Source organism: Muntiacus reevesi, chromosome 13 (genome assembly GCF_963930625.1).
Source record: "Muntiacus reevesi chromosome 13, mMunRee1.1, whole genome shotgun sequence".
Lineage (NCBI taxonomy): Eukaryota > Metazoa > Chordata > Mammalia > Artiodactyla > Cervidae > Muntiacus > Muntiacus reevesi.
In genome coordinates, this window is record NC_089261.1 from 19,056,159 (window position 1) to 19,077,758 (window position 21,600).

Here is a 21,600-nt window from a genome sequence, read left to right on the forward strand (position 1 = left end):
AAACTTACAAAATCTCGGGAGGGCAAACTGGTAATACATATCAAAAGTGCAAAGCACAGGGGTTCCCTGGTGGTCCAGTGGACAGGACTCTGAGCTCTGCTTTTGCTTTCACGGCCAAGGGCATAGGTTCAATTCCTGGTTGGGGACCTGTGATCCCTGTAAGTCGCATGGGACGACAAAAAACCAAACAAAAATGGCAAAACACAATCTTTTTACCCCATAAATTCCACTACAAAGAATTTATTCTACAGATATGCTTGCAGTACATAGTTAAGTTTTTTTTATCAGCAACAGAAAGAAGAGACGCGTCTATTCATCTCGTGTGCAGCACTGTGTGCAATGGAGTTCCGCTGTCACGAGAAAAGACCTTGGAAGGTATAACAGCCTTGTAACACCAGACAGGGGGGCGTGAGCGGAAGGAGACTTTTCACCTTGCATGTACCCTTTGGTACCTTCTGAAATTTGCATTATCAGATAAGTGAAAAACCTCTTGTGTAACCTCTAGGAGATCTTTAAGTCAAGTGAGTCTTCTTTTCTGGGCCAGAGTTCCTTTATTAGCCTTTAAATGGACCATGTCTTAGCCCCTTTCCTTGACGGTATTTTAAATAAATGCCACAACACCGACCAAGGAACAGGTAAAGCCTGTATTTCACCTGCACCCTGAGAACAATGCCCAGAATACTGTAGGCATTCAAATATTGTTAGATGAGTATGTTTTAGTATCAAAGCAACTGAACAGTAAATTTAAGTACAAAACAGCTTTCCCTGACTCTCTGAAAGTTACTAAGGTGTTTTTAGGAGTCTTATGCAAGGACAGCTAACAGAACAAATAAACACTGTTCCCCCTACAAATGCATATATTAAGTTAAATCTTAATTTTCCAGACTTACGCTACCATACAGAACTGTAACTCTGTCACTGGTTATACATAAACTATCTAAGAGGTAGATTCAATCAATTCAATCTATTTCTTAGACAGAATTCACTTCTAAGTAGTAGATTGATTTCATTCGTTAAACCTTCAATTTAGTTCTAATATTTCTGTAACTCACAGCTCTTAAACTCATGGTGAGTATAGTTCATGAAACAAATCCTATAACCTATGTAAGAAACGTGGTCACATGGCAGCACACAACAAGACTGCCAATATCTACTCCCAGGAGGCAAAGATCATCCCTGTACTTGACTGCAGGGACACACAAGTTAAGGTGAAATTCCTGCTGGAAATGCTTATGCAACAAACAGCAATATTCAGATGGAAGACACTAGAAACTTCCAGCTTATTAATAATATAATTCTGCTCATACTACAATAGTTAAGTAACTGTATCTTAAAATTTAGTGGCCTTCACAACCTATAATACCCCATCCAGATAAAACTTTAAAATAGCTTAGGTAATTCCCTGGTGGTCCAGTGCTTAGGACTGCGCATTTTCACTGCCAAGGGCATTCTATCCCCGGTGATGGAACTAAGATTCTGCAAGCTGCTAGTGTGGCAAAAAATAAATGTAAAAAAACCTCAAACAACCTAAAAAAGTTTTACTGTGTTAGTTCTGGCTGTCATAATTTGACCCCACATAACCTTGAACATGAAAAGGATCCAAGTTCAATGATGAATGCATGACCCTAAGTGGAAAAATTACTTGAAAATGTTAACGTCTGAAGCAATTTATGCCATGATCCTACAGGAGTAGAAAGCTTCTAACATGGCGCAGCAGTCACCACAATCTACAAGCTCATCTGCACTGTAACAATTGAATGGAAACCACCAACCCAAAAGCAGAACGCCAGGAATTCTCTGGTGGTCCAGTGGTGAGGACTCTGTGCTCCCACTGCAAAGGGCATGGGTTCAAACTCTGGTTGGGAAACTAAGATCCCGCAAGCTATGTGGTGCAGTCAAAAAGGAAAAAAAAAGAATAAAATAAAAGAGCACAAGGTGTCATTTTATACTGGAGTTGCATCTCTTTTAAACAACTTCATATATTAGCTCTAACTTGTATTCTCATATACCTGGCCACAATTTAGTTAAGGTCAGCATATCTAATATTCGAATTGAGGACCCAGAAGTTATATCTTGCCATTTATTTGCTGTTTCAGTGGCAGCTCAGAGGATTAAAAATGAATGAAAAATGTTTTTGAGGCAAGAAATACCGAGATTAATTTTTTTCCTCAATAACACAGTCAACATTTAAGTTACTAGTTTAAGGCGGGATAGACACTATATATGCAGCATTTAGAATTATGTTAATGTTTAAACTTGCATCACAAAGAAACCAGCTTATTTTTACTCCTGAAAGTCTGTTTTAAATATATGAAGGCTATGTTGTACAGAAATTATATTGATATGTTCAATTATTGGTTAAATATTCAAGAATGAGTCAGATGTAAAATGCTAGTGGAACAAGTGACTGGGAAGTCCTTAAACACTGACCTCATGCTATTATTAAACTTTTGTTCCCTTCTGTAACAACCATTCTAACTGGGAGGCAACTATGTATGTCGGAACTCAAAGATGACCTGGGAAAAAAAAAAAAGATGACCTGGGATCGAACCTGGGGCCCCTGCATTGGTAGCACAGCATCTTAGCCACAGGACCACACAGGAAGTTGTTTAAAAATTGATCTTATGCTCTTACTAACTTTTCTTCCATCCTGTAACAGTCATTCTAACTGGGAGACAATTACGTATTTAGGAACTAAAAGATGACGACCTGGCGACCTTTTATAAACTACAGAATCTTGGGGCCTGCTCTTTAAGAGACTGGTTTAATGCATTTGGGATCCAGGAATCCATTATTTTAAAGAAATTCTCCAAGAACACTAAAGAATTAATACAAGGAGGAAAAAGGCTTAGTAACTGGTGTCACAGATCCTGTGAAGAGCCTGTTTAGAATAGTCTTTCCTGTGTGTTGTTTCTCACGTGCCATGTATGCGAAGCTCTAGGTCAAGAAGACCCTAAGTCCCTAACACTTGGGAAATGTACTACCTTAAAAGTTTCACGTTTATTTCCATTACAAAATGATCTCTCTGTGGAAAAGGTGCGCGTGTGCTTAGTCGTTCAGTTGTGTCCGACTCCTTGCGACCCCACGGACTGTAGCCCGCCAGGCTCCCCTGTCCACGGGGATTCTCCAGGCAAGAACGCTGGGGTGGGCTGCCATGCCCTTCTCCTGTGTGGAAAAGGTACTAAGAGCGTAAATCCAAACTGGCCTTAAAAACCTGCCAAGTTCTAGTATTCTCTTAGTGAGAAGACACTCCCTTGCATCATCTTGACCAGACCAACTAATATCCTCATTCTAGACAGGAAACTAAAGGTAGCAATAGGAGTCTAGCCTAAAGAGCTTCAATTAATGAAAGACTTCCTTTAATTTAGTGTGTGACTCTGCTTTTTGTTTGGAGGAGTCAATTTAGGATTAAATCTACTAGGAAGCAGGTTGTCTTAAGAAGTAAAAGATCCATGAAAGCAAAGATTCAATGGCTACTTTTCATCTAAGACATACTTTTCTTTTGTCTGCAGGCTTCTGTGAATTCCAGACAGAGGGTTTTGTGCGTGAGGAGTAGGCAGCCTGTTCCGATGATCACATCCAGTGATATTTCCCTGATGGGGCATGTCAGTGCCCTCAGGGCAAGTGGTAGTGGAAAATTCTTACTCTTGCCAACGGGATGCTCTGCAATTCTTTCCTCTGAAAATTTTTTTGTCTCTTGAGTTGAGGCAGTGTAATAGAAGAATAAACTCCATTATAAACTACTTTCTGTTTAACATCTGACACTTAAAATTCAGCTCTTGGCTCCTTAAGTCTGTAGCTCTTTAAAACCCGCTATCACAACACAGATTTCCACCCTGAACAAATTTTTCAATGTATAGTTTGTGCTGAGTTATCAAGAACGCAAGTAAAAGCCATTTAAAGGAAACTATTACTTGGCCACATTTTAGAACTGAATGAACACAAGCTTTCTTAATCTTAAAATCTGGGAAAGGCTATTTATAAGGCCAGGATGATTTAACATTGGTTATATTATGTCAAAAACACTGACAGTTAAAATCAGCGCAACTCAGAAAAAGCCTTTTTTGAACTGATTATACATAAGGAAAAAAATCTAACTTATTGTGGCAAATTCTACCAGTTTATTCAAATCTTTTTTTTTTTTAACTATATATATAAGATCAGAAAATTACCTCTTAAATACCACTATTGTTTCTGAGTTTAAATGGCTCTGAGGAAAAGCCAGTCATAATAGAATTAATTAACCTAAATTAGTTAAACGTTTAACTGTGACTCAAACCTTTTCACTCCTAATTTGGTTAATAAATTTTGTAGTTAGGAAAAAAATGAATGAAATTCTTCACTTTTAGAAGCTCTACCTGCCTACTTAACACTATTTCCAGGCCTCAGGCTGGGCAGGGAAGAACATTACAAACTGCTATAGATTATACTGTATTTGTTCCCCGTCCAATTTGTTGGATATATTATCTATGATGAAACACATCTTTTTAAAATGCAGACATATCATTCTCTTTAAAACCTTTCAACAGCTTCTTCCTACTAGACTTGCTTCAAACACAATTCTCTTCAGTCTCTCAAAAGTTCTGAGTCTTCACAAACAGCCAGGCTTTCCTCAAACTTTCAAGATTAGGTTGGTATCCATCACAATGTGCTCATTTCCTAACACTCCTCACGTTACATGTTTGATGCATCCTCCCCACTAGACCCACTAGCGCCACAAAGGCAGTCACTTAGTCACCACTAATTTTCCAGGCCTGGTATTGTGCTGAAACATAGTGCACACCAAATAAAATATCTGCTATGGAATGAAGTACCTGCACATACATCATTTTCTTTAAAAAAGAAAAGGGGAGGGGCACCAGAAACTTATAATTATCAAATCGAAGACTGTCACAAAGTTAGAAACAATGAAACGTCAGGATCAAAGAGATCTTAGCCTTGGTTGAGCTGAATGAGGTTTAACAGTGATTACTGCTTAAAATATAGTCTGAAAACAAAAGACATGTATGCTAGCAGAGGACTAGAGATAATAGTAGGGAAAGAGAAATATGAAAAAGATTCATGGGTTTTAAGTGACAGGACAACTAAGATTGCCAAAGTGTCCTTATGCGTAAGAGTGGAAGATAAGGTCTAGAATAGGAAGCAGACTCTATTTACATTAACTGTATTCAAGTATGGGCACCAAAGAAAGCCATCAAGATGGTAAAACAGGCCATCACAGGAATCAGGAATCAGACTTCTATGTGCCTCCAAAGAGAAAAACTAATGTGGACATTTTATAATAAAACTGGCATAATACATAATTGCCAATAAAAGTAGCACAGCTTTCCCTAGTCTGGGAAGTTTCTAGCTGCTAGAGGTGGAAGCTAACTGGTTCATTAGATGCCATGGAGGCAGCCCACAGCAAGGTTACGTAAGGTTAGAGTACATGGTATCTGGGATACCAACATGCATTTCTCTTTATTGCAACAGTAAAGCATGCTCTTTACAAGGTGAAAACCCATCCCTCACTTCCCTCATCCAAACATCTATTTATCTGTTAACACCATTTATCAAACACCTTTCTCTATAGATAACACTTACTAAAGTTTCATTAAAATAAAAATTACAAACCTTTAACATTGGTATGTATTTACCTGTTTCATTCTTTTTTAATGGCTACATAGTAATACCTAAAGCAATCATCTCTAAAGCTCAACTTTGGAGAATGCTTACTCTATACTAAGCACTGCTATAAGAGTTTTATGAATTCTATGATTATCTTCATTCCCTGTTTACAGATAAGGAAAATGAGGCACATAACTTGCTTAACGTCACAGGTATTTCACAGCCATCCTGTGATTAATCAATCAGTCACTGTTTTCACAGTCATCTACATGTTTCCAATTTTCCTTTCGTGCACTTCGATTACTTCTGGAGAAAAGATTCACAGAAAACAGAATTTTCCTACAAATGTATACTACCACCAAATTAACTTTCTTGCCATTTTCCCATACTCTCAATCTTGTTTCCTGACTACTGCTAACACCAAGCAGAAGAAGGAAATAGCAACCCACTCCAGTATTCTTGCCTAGAGAACTTGTGGACAGAGGAGCCTGGTGGACTGCTGTCCACAGGGTCACAAATAGTCGGACGTGACTGAAGAGACTTAGCAGCAGCAGCTAACACGAAGCACTTTATTTCTTAAAACTCTTTTATCATCTTCAAAGTAAGTTATTTTATATTTTTACATAGTCAAATCTGGTGATGGTGGTGGTGTTGTGTCACACTTAGGAAATGTGTTTCCTACACTATGTGGTTTCTTCTAATTTCCCCCAAATCTTAATCACAATAATAAGGGTTGAAAGACTGGCACTGACTGTACTGTAACTACCACTGAGTCACAGGGAGAGGGGAGGAGGTGATTACAGGAAATGAGGAAATGCCAGTCCTGTGAAATTCAGGTCAGGCTTCAAGACCAACTGGTCCATCATGATCTGACGACTGGAGATACCTTCCTGAGTTCCTCAGAACTCATGGTTCTTAGTGTCTTAGCTGTTCTCACAGCAATGAATAAATTATTGCTCGAGGTCTCAAAACCCTCTGTTTCTAATAGCACCCACGCCAATTTCTGTTTTAGACTATTGTTCTGCTTATACACGAGTTAAGATTAAGAACTTATAGCTCTATAAAACAGATATTAATTACAGGAAAAACTAAAATAATGATTTCTACTGTTTTTTGGTTACAGATGACTCAGCTCTGCATCTCTAACTAGTTCTGTTCTCTTATCCTTCTCACTGTGAAACAACTCCATATGGGGGAAAAGACAAAAGACAACAATCCTTATTTGGTCATGTAGTTTCTACATCTCTGAGCGATGTTTATCATTTTAGGAACAGGTGAAAACTGTTTAACAATATTCCAACAATACCATGCAGACTGCTTAATGAGACAATATTTTACAATTTAACTGTAACGACTTTTCCCATTTTGTTGAGATAAAAACCAACCTGTAACACTGTGTTAAGTTTAGGGTACAAAACATTTATATATACATACTATATGGAATTACTACAATCAGTTAATATCCATCAACCTCACATAGTTACAACTGTTTCCTTATGATGAAAACTTAAGATATACTCTTAGCAACTTTCAAGTATATACTATAATCTTGTTACCTATAGTCACCATGCTGTACATTATATTCCCTGAACACATTTGTCTCACAACTGGACTTTATACCTTCTGACCATCTTCACCTAATTCCTGCACCCCCTGTGCTAGAAACCACCAACCTGAGTTTCTAAGTTTGCTTTGCATGTGTGCGAGAATGAGTTTCCTTTTTTAAAGATTTACATGTAAGTGAGATTACATGGCATTAGCCTTTCTCTGACTTATTTCACTTAAAGTGCATCCATGTTGTTGCAAACAGAAGGACTTCCTTCATTTTTATGTCTCAATAATACTCTTGCGTGTGTGTGTGTGTGTGTGTGTGTGTAGACACATTTACTTTGTTCATTTATCCACTGATGGATACTTAGGTAAACAGTGCTGTAATGAATGCAGGGGTGCAGATCTCTTAGGGAGACTGATTTCATTTCCTTTGAATATATATCCTAGAAGTGGAAATGCTGGATCATATGGTATACAACCATACCTTGGGAGACATTCTGGGTTCAACGCCAGACAACCATAAAAGTAAAAGCAGAAACTACTCTGGCTGAGAACCCACCTTCCAATCCAAGGGATGTAGGTTCGATCCTTGGTCAGGGAACTAAGATCCCACTTGCCATGGGGCAGCTAAGCCCACAGCAGAACTACAGAGCCACGTGTCGTAACCAGAGTGAAGCCCGTGGGCCACAACAGAAGATCCTGTGTGCTACAACTTAGACCTGACACAGCCAAATAGATAGATATTGAGAGCAAAAGCAAATACTGCAATAAACTGAGTGATAAGAAGATATGTTTATACTGTACTAGTCTATTAGCATGCAATAGCATTGTGTAAAAAACAATGTACATACATTAATTTTATGAGACTTTATTGCTTAATAAAAAAAAAAAAGCTAATCAGTTGAGTCCTCAGTGGGTCAATTTTTTTGCAACAGTAACCAAAGATCACTGATCATAACAATTATAACAATGAAAAGTTGAAATATCTGTTAAAAAAAATGCAATATCTGTGCAGCACAATAAAGAGAAACACAGTAAAACTAGGTATATGCTTGTAACTTCATTTTTTAAAACCAATAGCTAGAATCTTGGGGTGGAATTCTGGGGAGAAGGATAAAAGAATCCCCTGGAAATTGCATACAAGACTTCTGAACGTGTGTATTTGGAAAAAGAGTCCAGATTTCATTAATTTTTAAAGGAACTGTGTTCTAGACATGATTAACTACTGCTGTAGAGTTTTGCTTCTCAAAGTGTAGTTCACCATGGAACTTGGTAAAAAGGAGAACAATGCAGCCCACTCCAGATCTAAGTACTCAAAACAGACATTTTAACAAAATCTTTCTTGCACATGAAGTTTTAGAGAAGCAGCTCTAAGCAGCTGGACAAACTTGAAGACCTGTTTTTGTTTCTTTTAAAAACAGCCCTTAAGCCAAGGATGACTTTTACATTTTTTAAACTCTTGTTAAAAAAAAAAATCTTTTTTCCCCTACAGAGACAGTTTGGGGCCACAAAACCCAAAATATTCCTAAGGTAGCTCTGTTAAAAAAGTCTGTCAAGCCCTCTGCTCGACAGCACAGAATTAACTTTCTGATATTTGTGTTAGGGAGCTCAACAGGTATGAATTAAGTGTTTGCTGACTATTCATTCAGGCTGCTCCAATTCCTTTTTTTCAAAAGCAAAAGAAAAAAGGCTCACAGCCCTAGCTAAAGAAACGATAAGGCCATGTTATCTGAATCACACATCTCTTGAGCCAGAAAGCTCCTTAAGAGTCTACTCCAATTACTCGATTCGGTGGAGGTTAGGTTAACTTACTCTGTTCAGTGTCGTGTAGAATTAGGATAATAATACAGGTTCTTACATGAATCAGTCATCTATTTTACAACTTTGTCTTTCCTTTTCCTCAGCTGCTTGGAAATGCCACATCATACATGTTACTAAATCTCATTACTGCAAGTTGACTATCAAAAGTGAAACTTCTCTTCCTTAAATAGTTACCAAATTTAAGAATTATTCCTTTTTAATAGGTCTTAAAATTGCTGGCACAACTGCTGAATATTTATTCTTCAATTTAGGAAATATAAAATCAATTTCTTCAGAAGCTAAGTAAAGCAAATACAGTTTTACGTTGAGACTGTCATTTCTAACACTTACATAATCTTAAAATATGATTTACTCCAGAGTATACTACAGGACAGAAGTCATCTGAGGATATTTATGTCCTTGTGCTATTCATCAACTCTGCGTTACCAAGATACAAGAAGTTTGTTTCAAACAATTTCGAAAACAGTTGCCTTAAGAAATCAATTACACCCCTCCCATGCAAAGGCTGAATGCCCCCCAAATTCTGAATTTAAAGACTTTCACGACTTTGAAAGCTTGATTCACCTTGATATTAGCAAATAATACAGAACACTGAAACACTGATGTTCATTTCTTATAAATTATACTCACATTTTACTACTTTTGGTTTCCATCTATCCAGAGAAATATTTTCCTGACATTATAATAATACAAAGCTATTGTAGTTTCAGAAGATGAACACATGGGTAACCATATGTTTACCTGCCACATCTATTCTATTTGGTTCTTGTAGTCTATATACTTATAAGTATACATATGGATTTGCTGTGCATGCTTACACAGTGTCTTCCTGGAAATGTTATTAGCTGGCATAGTAACATCAAAAATACAATTTCCTTAGCTTCCTCCATCTCCCCCTCAAAAAAGCCACCCAGACTAGACTTTAGAAAGTACAGCAGAACCATTCTACCATATATCTTTCAGAAGTTAGCAAAAAGAAGTTTATCATCTCAAGTCAGATGATTCTTACATCCAAACAATGACTACAAAAAGGTCTCTTTATTTCTGCAAATACTCACTTCGATCTTCAAAACAGTTAACAATATTCTCCAGTTTTTGAATTCATCAGAAAGAACCCTCTTCACAGTCAATTTCATAATTTAAATAACAGTATAAAAGTTACCGTGTCTAAGAGCACAATTTACGCCATTTATCCCTTCATGCCATGTACAGAGTAAGACTGACAAGAAACAATTTAGATCTATGGTTAGAATTGAAATTCATTTCTACAGTTTCACAGAACTGAATTATTGGGCTAAATGCCAAATCAACTAGATTACTAATCCTAATATAAAAGCAGAAGTTTAAATGCCTCAACTTTTGTAGTCTTAGTAAGTTTGAATAAAATAAATAGCTATTTATCTGGCCCAGGTCAAGTAGTCACAAAATACTTTTCCCAAATGTTCCATCTAAATCAATTTAAATGGCTTAGGGTTACATCTTTCCCAGTTCAGTGACCCACTGGTTCTGGCAATCTAACTACCATTTCTAATTGGGATCTAAATATTTAAAAACCATGAAAAGTCACCAGAACAGACCAAACAGGAGTATACTGACCACCTAAAAATTAAAACTGCGATTCAGGCTTCCTTGACATGGTAAAGGGCGTCTATGGAACTCAAAGCTAACATCATACTTTATGGTAAAAGACTGAATACTATTCCCCTACGATCAGAAACAAGACAAGGATGTTAAAAAGAAGAGGCCAGAGTAAACATTCTACTGAAGAATCTAGCCAGGGCAATTAGACAAGAAAAAGAAAAGGCACCCAGGCTAGAAAAATTATTTCTGTTTTCAGATGACATGGTCTTACAGAGAGAAATATCTTAAGGAACCCATGGAAAACTATTAGAATAACAGTCCATCAAGATTGCAAGGCAATGTACTGGTTGTAAATCAGTACACAAAAATCAACTGTATTTCTATACACTAGAAAAAAACAATCTGAAATTGAAATTAAAAAAACAATTCCAATTACAAACAGCTCCCAAGAAAACAAAAAATACTTAGGAATAAACATAACAAAAATAGTGTAAGACTTGTACACTGGAAACAGAGAGTTAAAAGAAATGAGACCTAAATAAACAAAGATACACTCCTGGTCAAGCATCAGAAGATTTAATATTGCTGTGATGGCTATATTTCCCAAATTGAGCTACAGAGTCAATGTAATTCTTATCAGATCTAGGCAGGCTTTGGGGACAGAAATTAACAAGTTAAACTTAAAATTCACATGGAAATGCAAGGGACTCCAAATAACCAAAATAAAATTAGAAAAACAACAAAGCCAGGAGACTCAAATTTAATGATTTCATAACTTACTACAAAGCTACAGTAATCAAGATGGTGTGGTACTGGCGGGAGGCTAGACACACATATCAATTGAATAATAGTCAATTTGTAGTAGGAAATGAAGTCAATTGATTTTTGACAAGGGTGCCAGGACAATTCAACGAAGTCTTTTCAATAAATGATGCTGACACAACTGGATATCCAAATGCAAAAAAATGAAACTGGACTCCTACTTCACACCATATACAAAATTCTGGTGACATCAGATCATAGAACAGCTTCTTTGGTATGACACCAAAAGCATAAGCAATGAAATAAAAGACATATGGGACTCTATCAAATTAAAAACTTTTATGCTACAAATAACACCATCAAGTAAAAAAGAAACCTACAGAATGGGAAAATTTTGCAATTTATCTGATAAACCAGCATATATAAAGAACTCTTACAACTCAACATTATAAAGACAACCCAATTAAAATAGTCAATGGATTTAGACATTTCTCAAATTATGACATAGTAATGTATTAGAACGTAAGGACAAGAAAAGATGCTCCATATCATTACGAAATTAGGGAAGTACAAATTAAAATCACAGTGAGATAATACTTCACGGCTAAAATTTTAAAAGGCAAGTGTTGATGAGGATGCAGAGAAATTGGAACCTACATTCATTGCTGGTGGAATGTAATATGATGCAATCACTTTGGACAATGGTTGGGAAATTCCTCAAAATGTTAGACGAGTCCCTCTAAGCCCCAACAATTTCCTGGCCAAGTACATATCGAACAGAGTGAAAGCATATGTTCACACAAAAACTGTACTCAAATATTCACACTAGCATTATTCATAATAGCCAGAAAGGGGAAAACAGCCCAAATATCTGTAAACTGATTAATGAATACACAAAATGTGGTGCACCTAAACAATGGAATAATACTGAGCCATAAAGAATATACTATTATACACACAAACGAAGTATATGATTTATACCACAACATAAAGGACTCCTGGCAACAATACTAAGAGAAAGAAATCAGTCTCAAAAGCACATTTCTTGTATGATTCCATTTATATGCAATATCCAGAATAAGCAAATCCCTAAAAGGCAAAGTAAACTGTGGTTGCCAGGGACTGGGGAAAAGCAAGCAGAGGAAGTGACTGCCAATGGGTATAGGATTTCTTTTTGGGGGGAAGATGTTCTGAAATTATATAGTGATAAAGACATTACACTTAATTAAAAAACCACTTAATTACACTTTAAAGGAGTGAAATGTTATGGCATGTGAACTGTATCTCAATAAAGCTGTTTTTAAAAAATTGTGAACTGGACCGCCAACAAATTAATGTTGTGAAATATGTATACATTTACTAAATATACTGTATATTCTCTAGTAAAGTAACCATAGCTGAAGACAGAAGCAATAAACCACAAAGACTTGGTTTCAACTGTTAGTTTCAAAATGTGACTAACAGTACACACACCCATAGGTGGCTGATGATTAAAAACCAAACACTAGGAAATTTATCACTGTATCTGGCACACACGTTAAGCTCAGCTATTACTAAACTCTAGCACAGAGACGTCAAATTATCTGTTCTGCACAGAAGCTGCACAAAAAGCAGATTTACGTTGCTAAACCTACTCCACACTTCAGACTTCAGGTTTTATTTATTATGGAGAGCTTTTTACATGCTCAGCAAGATTACAATGATCAGTGTGACAGTTCTGCCCCTAAAGTGCATGTTGCGTAGTAGTATGACAATAGTGTTTAACAAAATGTTCACTATCTGTCTAAAACCTGTGATCACCTCTGTTTAGCATCCTTTGGAATGGTCAAAATTCAAGAAAGGGTAGTATACAAGAGTCCAACATCCCAGCACTGTGTATGTTTTTAGCAATTAGTATACAGTAGGGGAAGAGGTGAAGGAAAAAATTGCTAACTCTCAAGACCTGTTAAGACTCCTCACAAAGGAATTAGAAATAGGTGAAAGCAGAACTGGGTTTAAGTATGTGTACTGCTTAGAACAATTCTATTAGTAATAAGTATATTCACCTAAGATGAAGGATTTAAACTCATCTTTAAAAAAATTTTTTTTAAATATTAAAAGAAAGGCAGCGGTTGCCAGGACCTAGAGAAGGGAGGTAGAGAGAAATTATTGTTACTTTTCAGTCTGGGAAGATGGAAAAGTTCTGAAGATGAATAGTAGTGATGGCTGTACAACATGAATGTACCTAATGCCACAGAACTGTATACTTCAAAACGGTTAAAATGGTAAACTTTATAATATATATATTTTGTCACAATAAAAACAAAATAAGAAAGGGACTACTCCTGTGTCACACACACACTGTGGGTAAGTCACCTGTCCTTCCTAAACTATCAAAAGCAATATATAAAATGCTACATTATAGAGAAAGGAATTTCACAGTGGCGAAAATCAGGTAGACAGAGGTTATAACCAAATTTTTGCCACCGTGAGATGTGTGTGTTGGGAAAAATCAATCAATTATATAACATTTGCTTAACTACCCAAAAAAGGCCAAGTAAGCTTGGTGGTTGTGAAAACGTTAATAAGTCCTGTATGACCAAAGCACAGTGAGTGGCATAAAACGAAATCACAGAAGTAGGAGCTATACAATGCAAGGTCATTCAGGGTTAAAGAGAAAAGAAATTGTATTTCTGATGCGAGAGAAGCCACTGAAAGGCTGTAGTCAGTGAATTAATATAACCTTTAGGGAAGTCTAGCTTCTGTGTAGAGAACAAACTGCAAGAAGACAATAAAGGAAGCCAGAGCCCACTTAGGATACGACACGACGATGATGTCCGTCTAGTCAAGGTTATGGTTTTTCTAGTGGTCATGTACAGATGTGAGAGTTGGACCATAAATAAAGCTGAGTGCCAAAGAATTGATGCTTTTGAACCATGGTGTTGGAGAAGACTATTGAGAGTCCCTTGGACAGCAAGAAGATCCAACCAGTCCATCCTACAGGAGATCAGTCCTGGGTGTTCATTGGAAGGACTGATGTTGAAGCTGAAACTCCAAAACTTCGGCCACCTGATGCAGAGAGCTGACTCATCTGAAAAGACCCTGATTCTGGGAAAGATTGAGGGCAGAGGAGAAGGGGACGACAAAAGGATGAGATGGTTGAATGGCATCACTGACTCAATGGACATGGGTTTGGGTAGACTCCGGGAGTTGGTGATGGACAGGGAGGCCTGGTGCGCTGCAGTTCAAGGGGTCGCAGAGTCAGACACGACTGAGCAAATGAACTGATGATGTCAGTGTGAAGTGATGGTGTGACTGGTGTGGTGACTTAGGAAAAAACAGCAAATTTGGCTGTGTTTTGGAGACAGAATCAACTGGTCTTAGAAACAGAATAAGAGAGGAAAGAATTAAAACGATTCCCAAGTTTCTCAGTTAACTCTGTGGTTAGAGTGACTTACTCAGATGGAAAAGATTGGTGAGACCCCAAATTCAGAGAAAAAGAAATTGAAAGAAACAGAATAGACATAAGTCTATAAGGATGTGGGGAGAGGGCAGGAGAGGGTTAGATATATGGAAAGAGTAACAAGGAGACTGACATTACCATATGTAAAATAGACAGCCAATGGGAATTTGCTGCATGGCTCAGGAAACTCAAACAGGGGCTCTGTATCAGCCTAGAGGGGTGGGATAGAGGGAGACGGGAGGGAGGTTCAAAAGGGAGGGGATATATATGCATACACATGGCCAATTCACGTTGAGGTTTGACAGAAAACAACAAAATTCTGTACAGCAATTATCCTTTAATTAAAAAAAAAAACAAACCCACTTCTATCGAAGAGAAGCTGGTCTTAGTTTATTTCTTCAAAAGGGATGATGATGCCTTGAGGATATGGTGTATCTGATGCTGTAAACCACTGCCATCTACTGATGCAAACCAAGGATAAACGCTTTGGGGGTAATTTCTCTAAGTTTTCAAATATATTGAACACACTGAAATAGTCTATCTAGGATAAAAACTCTTATCTTAGTTTGAGAGGCTGAAAACATATTCCCAGACTAAGCTGGAGAACTGGAAAATATACAAAGTCAAACAGAATCTTGTGCAATACTTAGGTGATCTTTAGGTACACCTACCACATGACAAAACTGTGGAAAGACAACTATCTTCCTCCAGTGTTTCCTTCCTCAGTTACTAGGCACCATCACCACCCAGTCACCTAAACTAGATATTCTGTCAGTATTTTTGATTGCACACCCTACTCCCATCCACCCCCAAATCTATCCAGGTATCAAAACCTGTTGCTTAGCACCTAAATCTGAGGCTTACTTTTCAAACTATATATGACCATAATTCCATGGCCAAGAGAGACTCCAAATTAATATTTTGGGTTGAGACCTGGTAAAAACTTTTAGTGTCCACAGATAATTCTGATGTGTATCCCTGTTTAAAAACTGCTACTCATAAACTCAAAATCCTTCCCTCATTATTCTTAATGCTACAGCGCTCGATATCACTTGCTCTCATTAGCTCCTGCCTATCTCCAGCCTTCCCACTGTGATCTATTTCCCACATCAGCACCAGAACTCCCCTTCTAACTCGTGTTTTGCTGTAAAATCCATGGTGACAAATGGTTAAATCTGACTAAGGTCTACAGATTTATAAAATAAATACTAAGTATTTAGGAGCAAAGAGGCATCATTTCTCAATTTACTCTGGAATAATTCAGCAAAAATGTGTGAACGTATATAGGCTGAAAGATGATAATGCAAGTTATCGTGATAACAAACATTTTCAGAATCTGGGTAAAAGCTAAATGGAAACTCTTACTAGTCTTGCAACTTTTAAGTCTGAAATTATGTCAAAACTAAGTTTAAAAAAATCCACTTGCCAAAATATTTCATTCAGAGTTGTACTTTTGTTAACATTAATAACCTAGTAAGTGTTAGGTCATTTACACAAACTTTGCAGTCCTAAGTAATCAACGTGTGGGTAGACAGACAACACTATCATTTTTCTGGAAAACCTATGACAAGGTAGCGGGTTTTTGTTGTTAGCCACACCAAGCAGCATGCAGGATCTTAGTTCCCCAACCCCTGTATTGAAGAGTGCGGAGTCCTAACCACTGGAAGTACCGGTAATTTACTTTCAAAGGTCAAAACTGTACAGCACAAGCCAAGAGATGCAGCACTCTGAATTCTCAGGAGAGTAAGACAATAGAGACAAGCACACTTTCCCCACAAGTCAATGTGAAAGTGTTACTCTAAGACCATTCACAAAAAGAAAACAAGTATGCTGAGCTCAGAGGGTGTGAAAAACCACAATGATTTGAAGAACCCAATGTAATGATTCCCCTGCAAAAAGATTAGCTGTTCTGACTGGCTCCAGGGGCATTCTGGGCTGTCTGAAAACTTGGCACTGACCAACAGCAAGGAGGACCTCTGAGATCTGTGAAGAGCTCTGGCATGGCAGAGGATTCACTCTTTTAAAAGCCCAAACCCGAATCTCTGGCTAACATCCCTGGCTCAGTGCTATGTCAAAATATTTTTAAGTAGAGTTTTTAAAGTCATGAAATTACCCTTAACCATCAGTTTGGTTTGATAGTTGCAAGTCTGACTTATTATTTGTGCCAAGAACCAAAACAGGAAAAATCATGTACTCATTAACTAGTATTCTAACAAACTGCTCACTACAACTGTCAAATCAAGATTAAGTTCATCTCACTAGCACTAGATTCCTAAAATGCACTGAAAATAATAAGCACAGTAATTCAAAACACTTTTGTTTTTTGTAAAACAGAAAAATCTTCTCAACATGAAGGGAGGTCCCAAAACACATTGAACTTTTAGAAAAAAACCCTAATTTGTTTGGATAGCACTAAAAATCTGTTAATGTAATCGATACACATGAGCCTAACTTCTAAAACTTCTAAGTATGAACCCTGAGGAAAGGACTGCATTCAAATATACAATCTTAAAATAAAAAATGACCAAACTCAACTCACCAGCAATTTCTACAATATCACCAGGAACTATGTCTTTAGCTTTAATCCGCTGTACACTCTTCCTATCTTGTCGATACACTTTGCCCATTTCAGGCTCATATTCCTTAAGGGCTTCAATTGCATTTTCAGCGTTTCTTTCCTGTAAAAAAGAAAACAAATTAGTAAACACAGCCTGCCACTGCTAAATGTTTCTAGCCCTAGGAATCAAATTTTAGAGTTCTAACCTAAATGTGAATTAAAAAAAAAAAAAAACAAAACCCACAGGAGATGCACATTAATAACATTTACAGTAAATGATTCACATCTTAAGATAGTAAACACTAGGCCCTTTTGATTTTGTATTAAAAATGAAAAAACTAAGCACCCTAAGAGTAAGGATAAAATCAATGGAGAAAAGCAATTATTAGAACCTGCTGTCCCTAAGCACACCACGCAACATGGCCCTCACCTTTAACCTCACACACTCACACCATTAAATCAATCTTGTCTCCCATGAAAGCTGATGGTCTAGGTCTGGACTGCCCAGGCTCATCTCAGGCTTTTCCACTCAAAAGCTAGGTTGACTGTGGATAAGTGACATGACAGACAAGGTTTACTGCCTACAAAACCAGGACACTAACAGTACCCACCCACTCTCAACAGGTGTGAGAATTTACGAGCTATCTATAAAATGCTTAGGTTGTGCTTTGGCACACAGTAAATGCTTTGAGTGATGAATTAAGAAAACCAAGTTTTACGTCTCCTCACAAATTCTAAATCTCTCTTCAGTGGCACAGACCAATAAATGGCTGGAAGCACTGCCAGTCACAAACCATAATCACCATAATATTATATATGAACATGTCAAGACTTGGTCACACAGAATTTTTCTTCCCTAATTTCAAGATGAAAGATGTACAATTAAAATGAGTCATGTTGGAAAAATGCTAAGGGAAAGTTCCTTTAAGGGGAGGCAGAAGTTTATATGCCAAATTTGCCTTTTATTCTCTTAGAAAATAAGCAATTAGAAGGAGCAAGTATACAAAGCAAGTGCCCAAGTGAGGTTACTCAATTTAACGGACAAAGGAAAAAATTTGTTCATTTCTTTCACATTTTTGCCCTCTAATCTAAACATTTTTAATTTAACCTTTACTTAGATAAAATTTACACTCAATACCATGTAATCTCATTTTTTGCCTTGTGGTAAAAATTAAATCCCCAAACCTGCTTAAAAAGAGAATTCAGATGACAGAAAAAACAAAGCTATTGGCATGTGTGTCTCACTTTTTACATGTGCATCCCTGAAAAAGTATAGGAAACCTTAAATTTGGGAAGTTCATGACAAAAATAATTTAAATCCCTATCAGATCTACTTAAGGCTAAGTTCAAACATCACTGATATTGTAGAAATAATAAATTTTGAGCACTGCTGCTATTCAATTAGTCAAATTTGAAATCATTTTTTCCTCAGGATTTCCCCCCCTGAATGTATGAATTATGGCAGTTTTACCATTTTCTCCTTCCTCAAGGTCATGTCAGGTAAAGTTTAACTGGACTGGATGTCCAGGAGCACTGTATTTTGCTTCTATTAAAAATCAGCAAAGGCACATTTAAATTAGAAGCATAAACTTAAAAGATAAACTATCTCAGACCCCCAGGATGAAGATGCCAATGAAAATCACTTAAAGAGCCTCCCCTGCCGCCCACCAACCCAAACTATCAAAAGGAATATTTATATAGTACAGAGGATGGAAAAGGGAAGCAAATGGCCATGGATTCAGATTACATGAAAAAACAAGTCAGCTTGGGGAAAGACAAATATACCTAACTTACTACAAACAAAAACTTAGAAGACCGTCTGAGGTCTCCTTTGTTCTAAAAGTTTTAACTCCTACCTACTCCACTCAAATCCAAATAGGTCTAAATGTCATTCCTCAAACACACTCTGTACTTCTCTGATCATGCCATTCCCTCTCTGGAATATTCTCCCCACCCTCCACCCAGAAAACTCCGTTTCTCTACAGTTCCCCCAATTGCTTGTCAGCTGTCCTTGATGACTCTAATCAGAAATACATGCCCGACCCCTCCCAAATACTACCTTAACACTGTTAACTCCCCTTACTTTCAGAAAGCAAGAACCCTACAGTACTGGCACATACTCTTCTGTATATTATGTAAATAGGATTAAGATGTAACAATGTTACTCTTCTAAGTTAAAACATACATAAAAGTCCTGTAAAAACTGCTGGAAGATTTTATTTTACTTCTATCCAGTCTGGCCCTGGGTAAATCTCAGATACTCTATGTATGTACTACCTAATATGGCCTTTGATAAGTCAATCCCTCTGAACGTCCGTGTCACATCTGTCAAAGAGAATCTGTCTTATAAAATCACTCTTGTAGCTCAGCTGGTAAAGAATCCACCTGCAAGGCAGGAGACCCCCAGTTCAATTCCTGGGTTGGGAAGATCTGCTGGAGAAGGGATAGACTACCCACTACAGTATTCTTGGGCTTCCCTGGTGGCTCAGCTGATGAAGAATCGCCTGCAATGTGGGAGACCTGGGTTCGATCCCTGGGTTGAGAAGATCTCCTGGAGAAGGAAACGGCTACCCACTCCAATATTCTGGTCTGGAGAATTCCATGACTGTACAGGGTCTCAAAGAGTCGGATACAACTGATCAACTTTCACACCTGTGTAAATGGTGTACATTTAAAAACACGCACTACTAACTTAAGGACAGTCTAATGCTGTGTATTGTTTCTTTTGCCTAAATAATGCACAAAAGTATCATATCTACTTAACTACAAGCAATTTTTTTAAAAATCAAGAGGAATATGGCACATTTCTTCTAAGGAGGCATCTTTCTAAATGAGCTCATTACCCAAAGGCCTTCATGTTTACTAGTAAGTTTACAATTTCAACAGGACTAAGTATGTGTAGAAGATGTTTGCACGAATGACAGATGCACTCTATTTTAGCCCTCAAAGAGGTGACTATATCCGTCAAAAATCTAAAAGATTAATATTCAAGAGATGACTGTGAAACTTTAGTCTGAATCTGTTAAACTATATAGAAAACAAAAATCAAACAGACCCACAGTCCTAGAAAAGTTAAAATTCTCAAACTAGCTATTAGCAGGAGATGAATCATGCAGACGTGAAGCAAAAGTGTGATTCTATGATGTTTCTGTAGGAAAACTATCTTCCATTCTGGGGCTAAGGCCTGGGCACTGGATAATTAAGGGAATACAGCCAGGAATATGCTCTGAAAGTGAAATTATTTAGGATTCAAATAACTTTTATAGCTAAATCCACACACAAATCCAAGGATAATAAAAATGACACTGGTTTTATGAAGTCTTTCATAGGAAGCAACTAGGAAATATAAACAGATACTGGTTCTCAAATTTTCTGGTTTTCCTTAAGTAGCTTCTTTAACCACTTTTCTTGATTCCATGCTACCATGGAGCATGAGCAATTTTAACAGCAGAGCATATATGCATGAGGTCTAAAATTTTGCCATTAAATAAATTAATAGATAAAAAACACAGGCAGTTCCACAACAGAAAAAACAGATAATAGAAAGACTAAGAGTTTAAATCTCTTACATAAATTACCAAAATTTAGCACTGCAGGAATTATTGCTTACCTGCCATACACCCACAATTGCATTGGCTACTAATATAAGTAAAATTACAAAGGGTTCTACAAAAGCTGTAATTGTTTCTTCACCTTCTTCAAACCAAGCCAAAACCTAAAAGAGAAATGACATTTATTAGAACTGTAATGTGTTCTTACCACAAAAGTGGCTGGCACTAAAGGAATTATGATGATACATAAAATCTTTTCTTATCATCCTTAGAAACAAAAGGTAGCAAAATGTAATGACATAAATGACAAGCTTATATCTTGTTCTAACTCTAAACACTCAAAACTATAAACTTCTTAACAATATCCTTAAGAACTAATCTATTTTTCATGTAATAATTGGTTTAAAATCCAAAACAAATACTTTGGAGAACTAAATCCCATCCATTTCCTATGTATATTTTTCAGAAGAAATAAATTCCTAAATTTAAAAGGCAATCATCAAACTTTGTTAATTTGGTTAATACTCATTTGTTAATTTGGTTAATACTCATATGAGATAATACCTATGTGGCACAAATTCATAGTAAAAGTAATTTAACCACTGACTTTAATATTAGTGTACATAAACTGCTAATGTCCCACATATTTTCAGTGGTGTTACTGAAGGTCATCACTGCAAGGTTGTTCTGAGATCAGGAATGTATTCTAAAGGTTAACCTCCATATGA

General features: G+C 36.9%; 1 protein-coding gene across 2 annotated transcripts in view; it reads right to left on the bottom strand.

The window, feature by feature from the left end:
- The window catches only part of ATP2A2 (ATPase sarcoplasmic/endoplasmic reticulum Ca2+ transporting 2), a 57,316-nt gene that overhangs the window by 26,995 nt on the left and 8,721 nt on the right, over nucleotides 1–21,600 (bottom strand). For both annotated transcript variants that reach the window (XM_065904447.1, XM_065904446.1), the window contains exons 4-5: nucleotides 20,932–21,036; nucleotides 17,304–17,442 (exon numbers count right to left, since the gene is read on the bottom strand). In XM_065904447.1, the coding sequence (XP_065760519.1) occupies nucleotides 17,304–17,442; nucleotides 20,932–21,036 (244 nt within the window). The remainder of the gene's footprint in view (nucleotides 1–17,303; nucleotides 17,443–20,931; nucleotides 21,037–21,600) is intronic.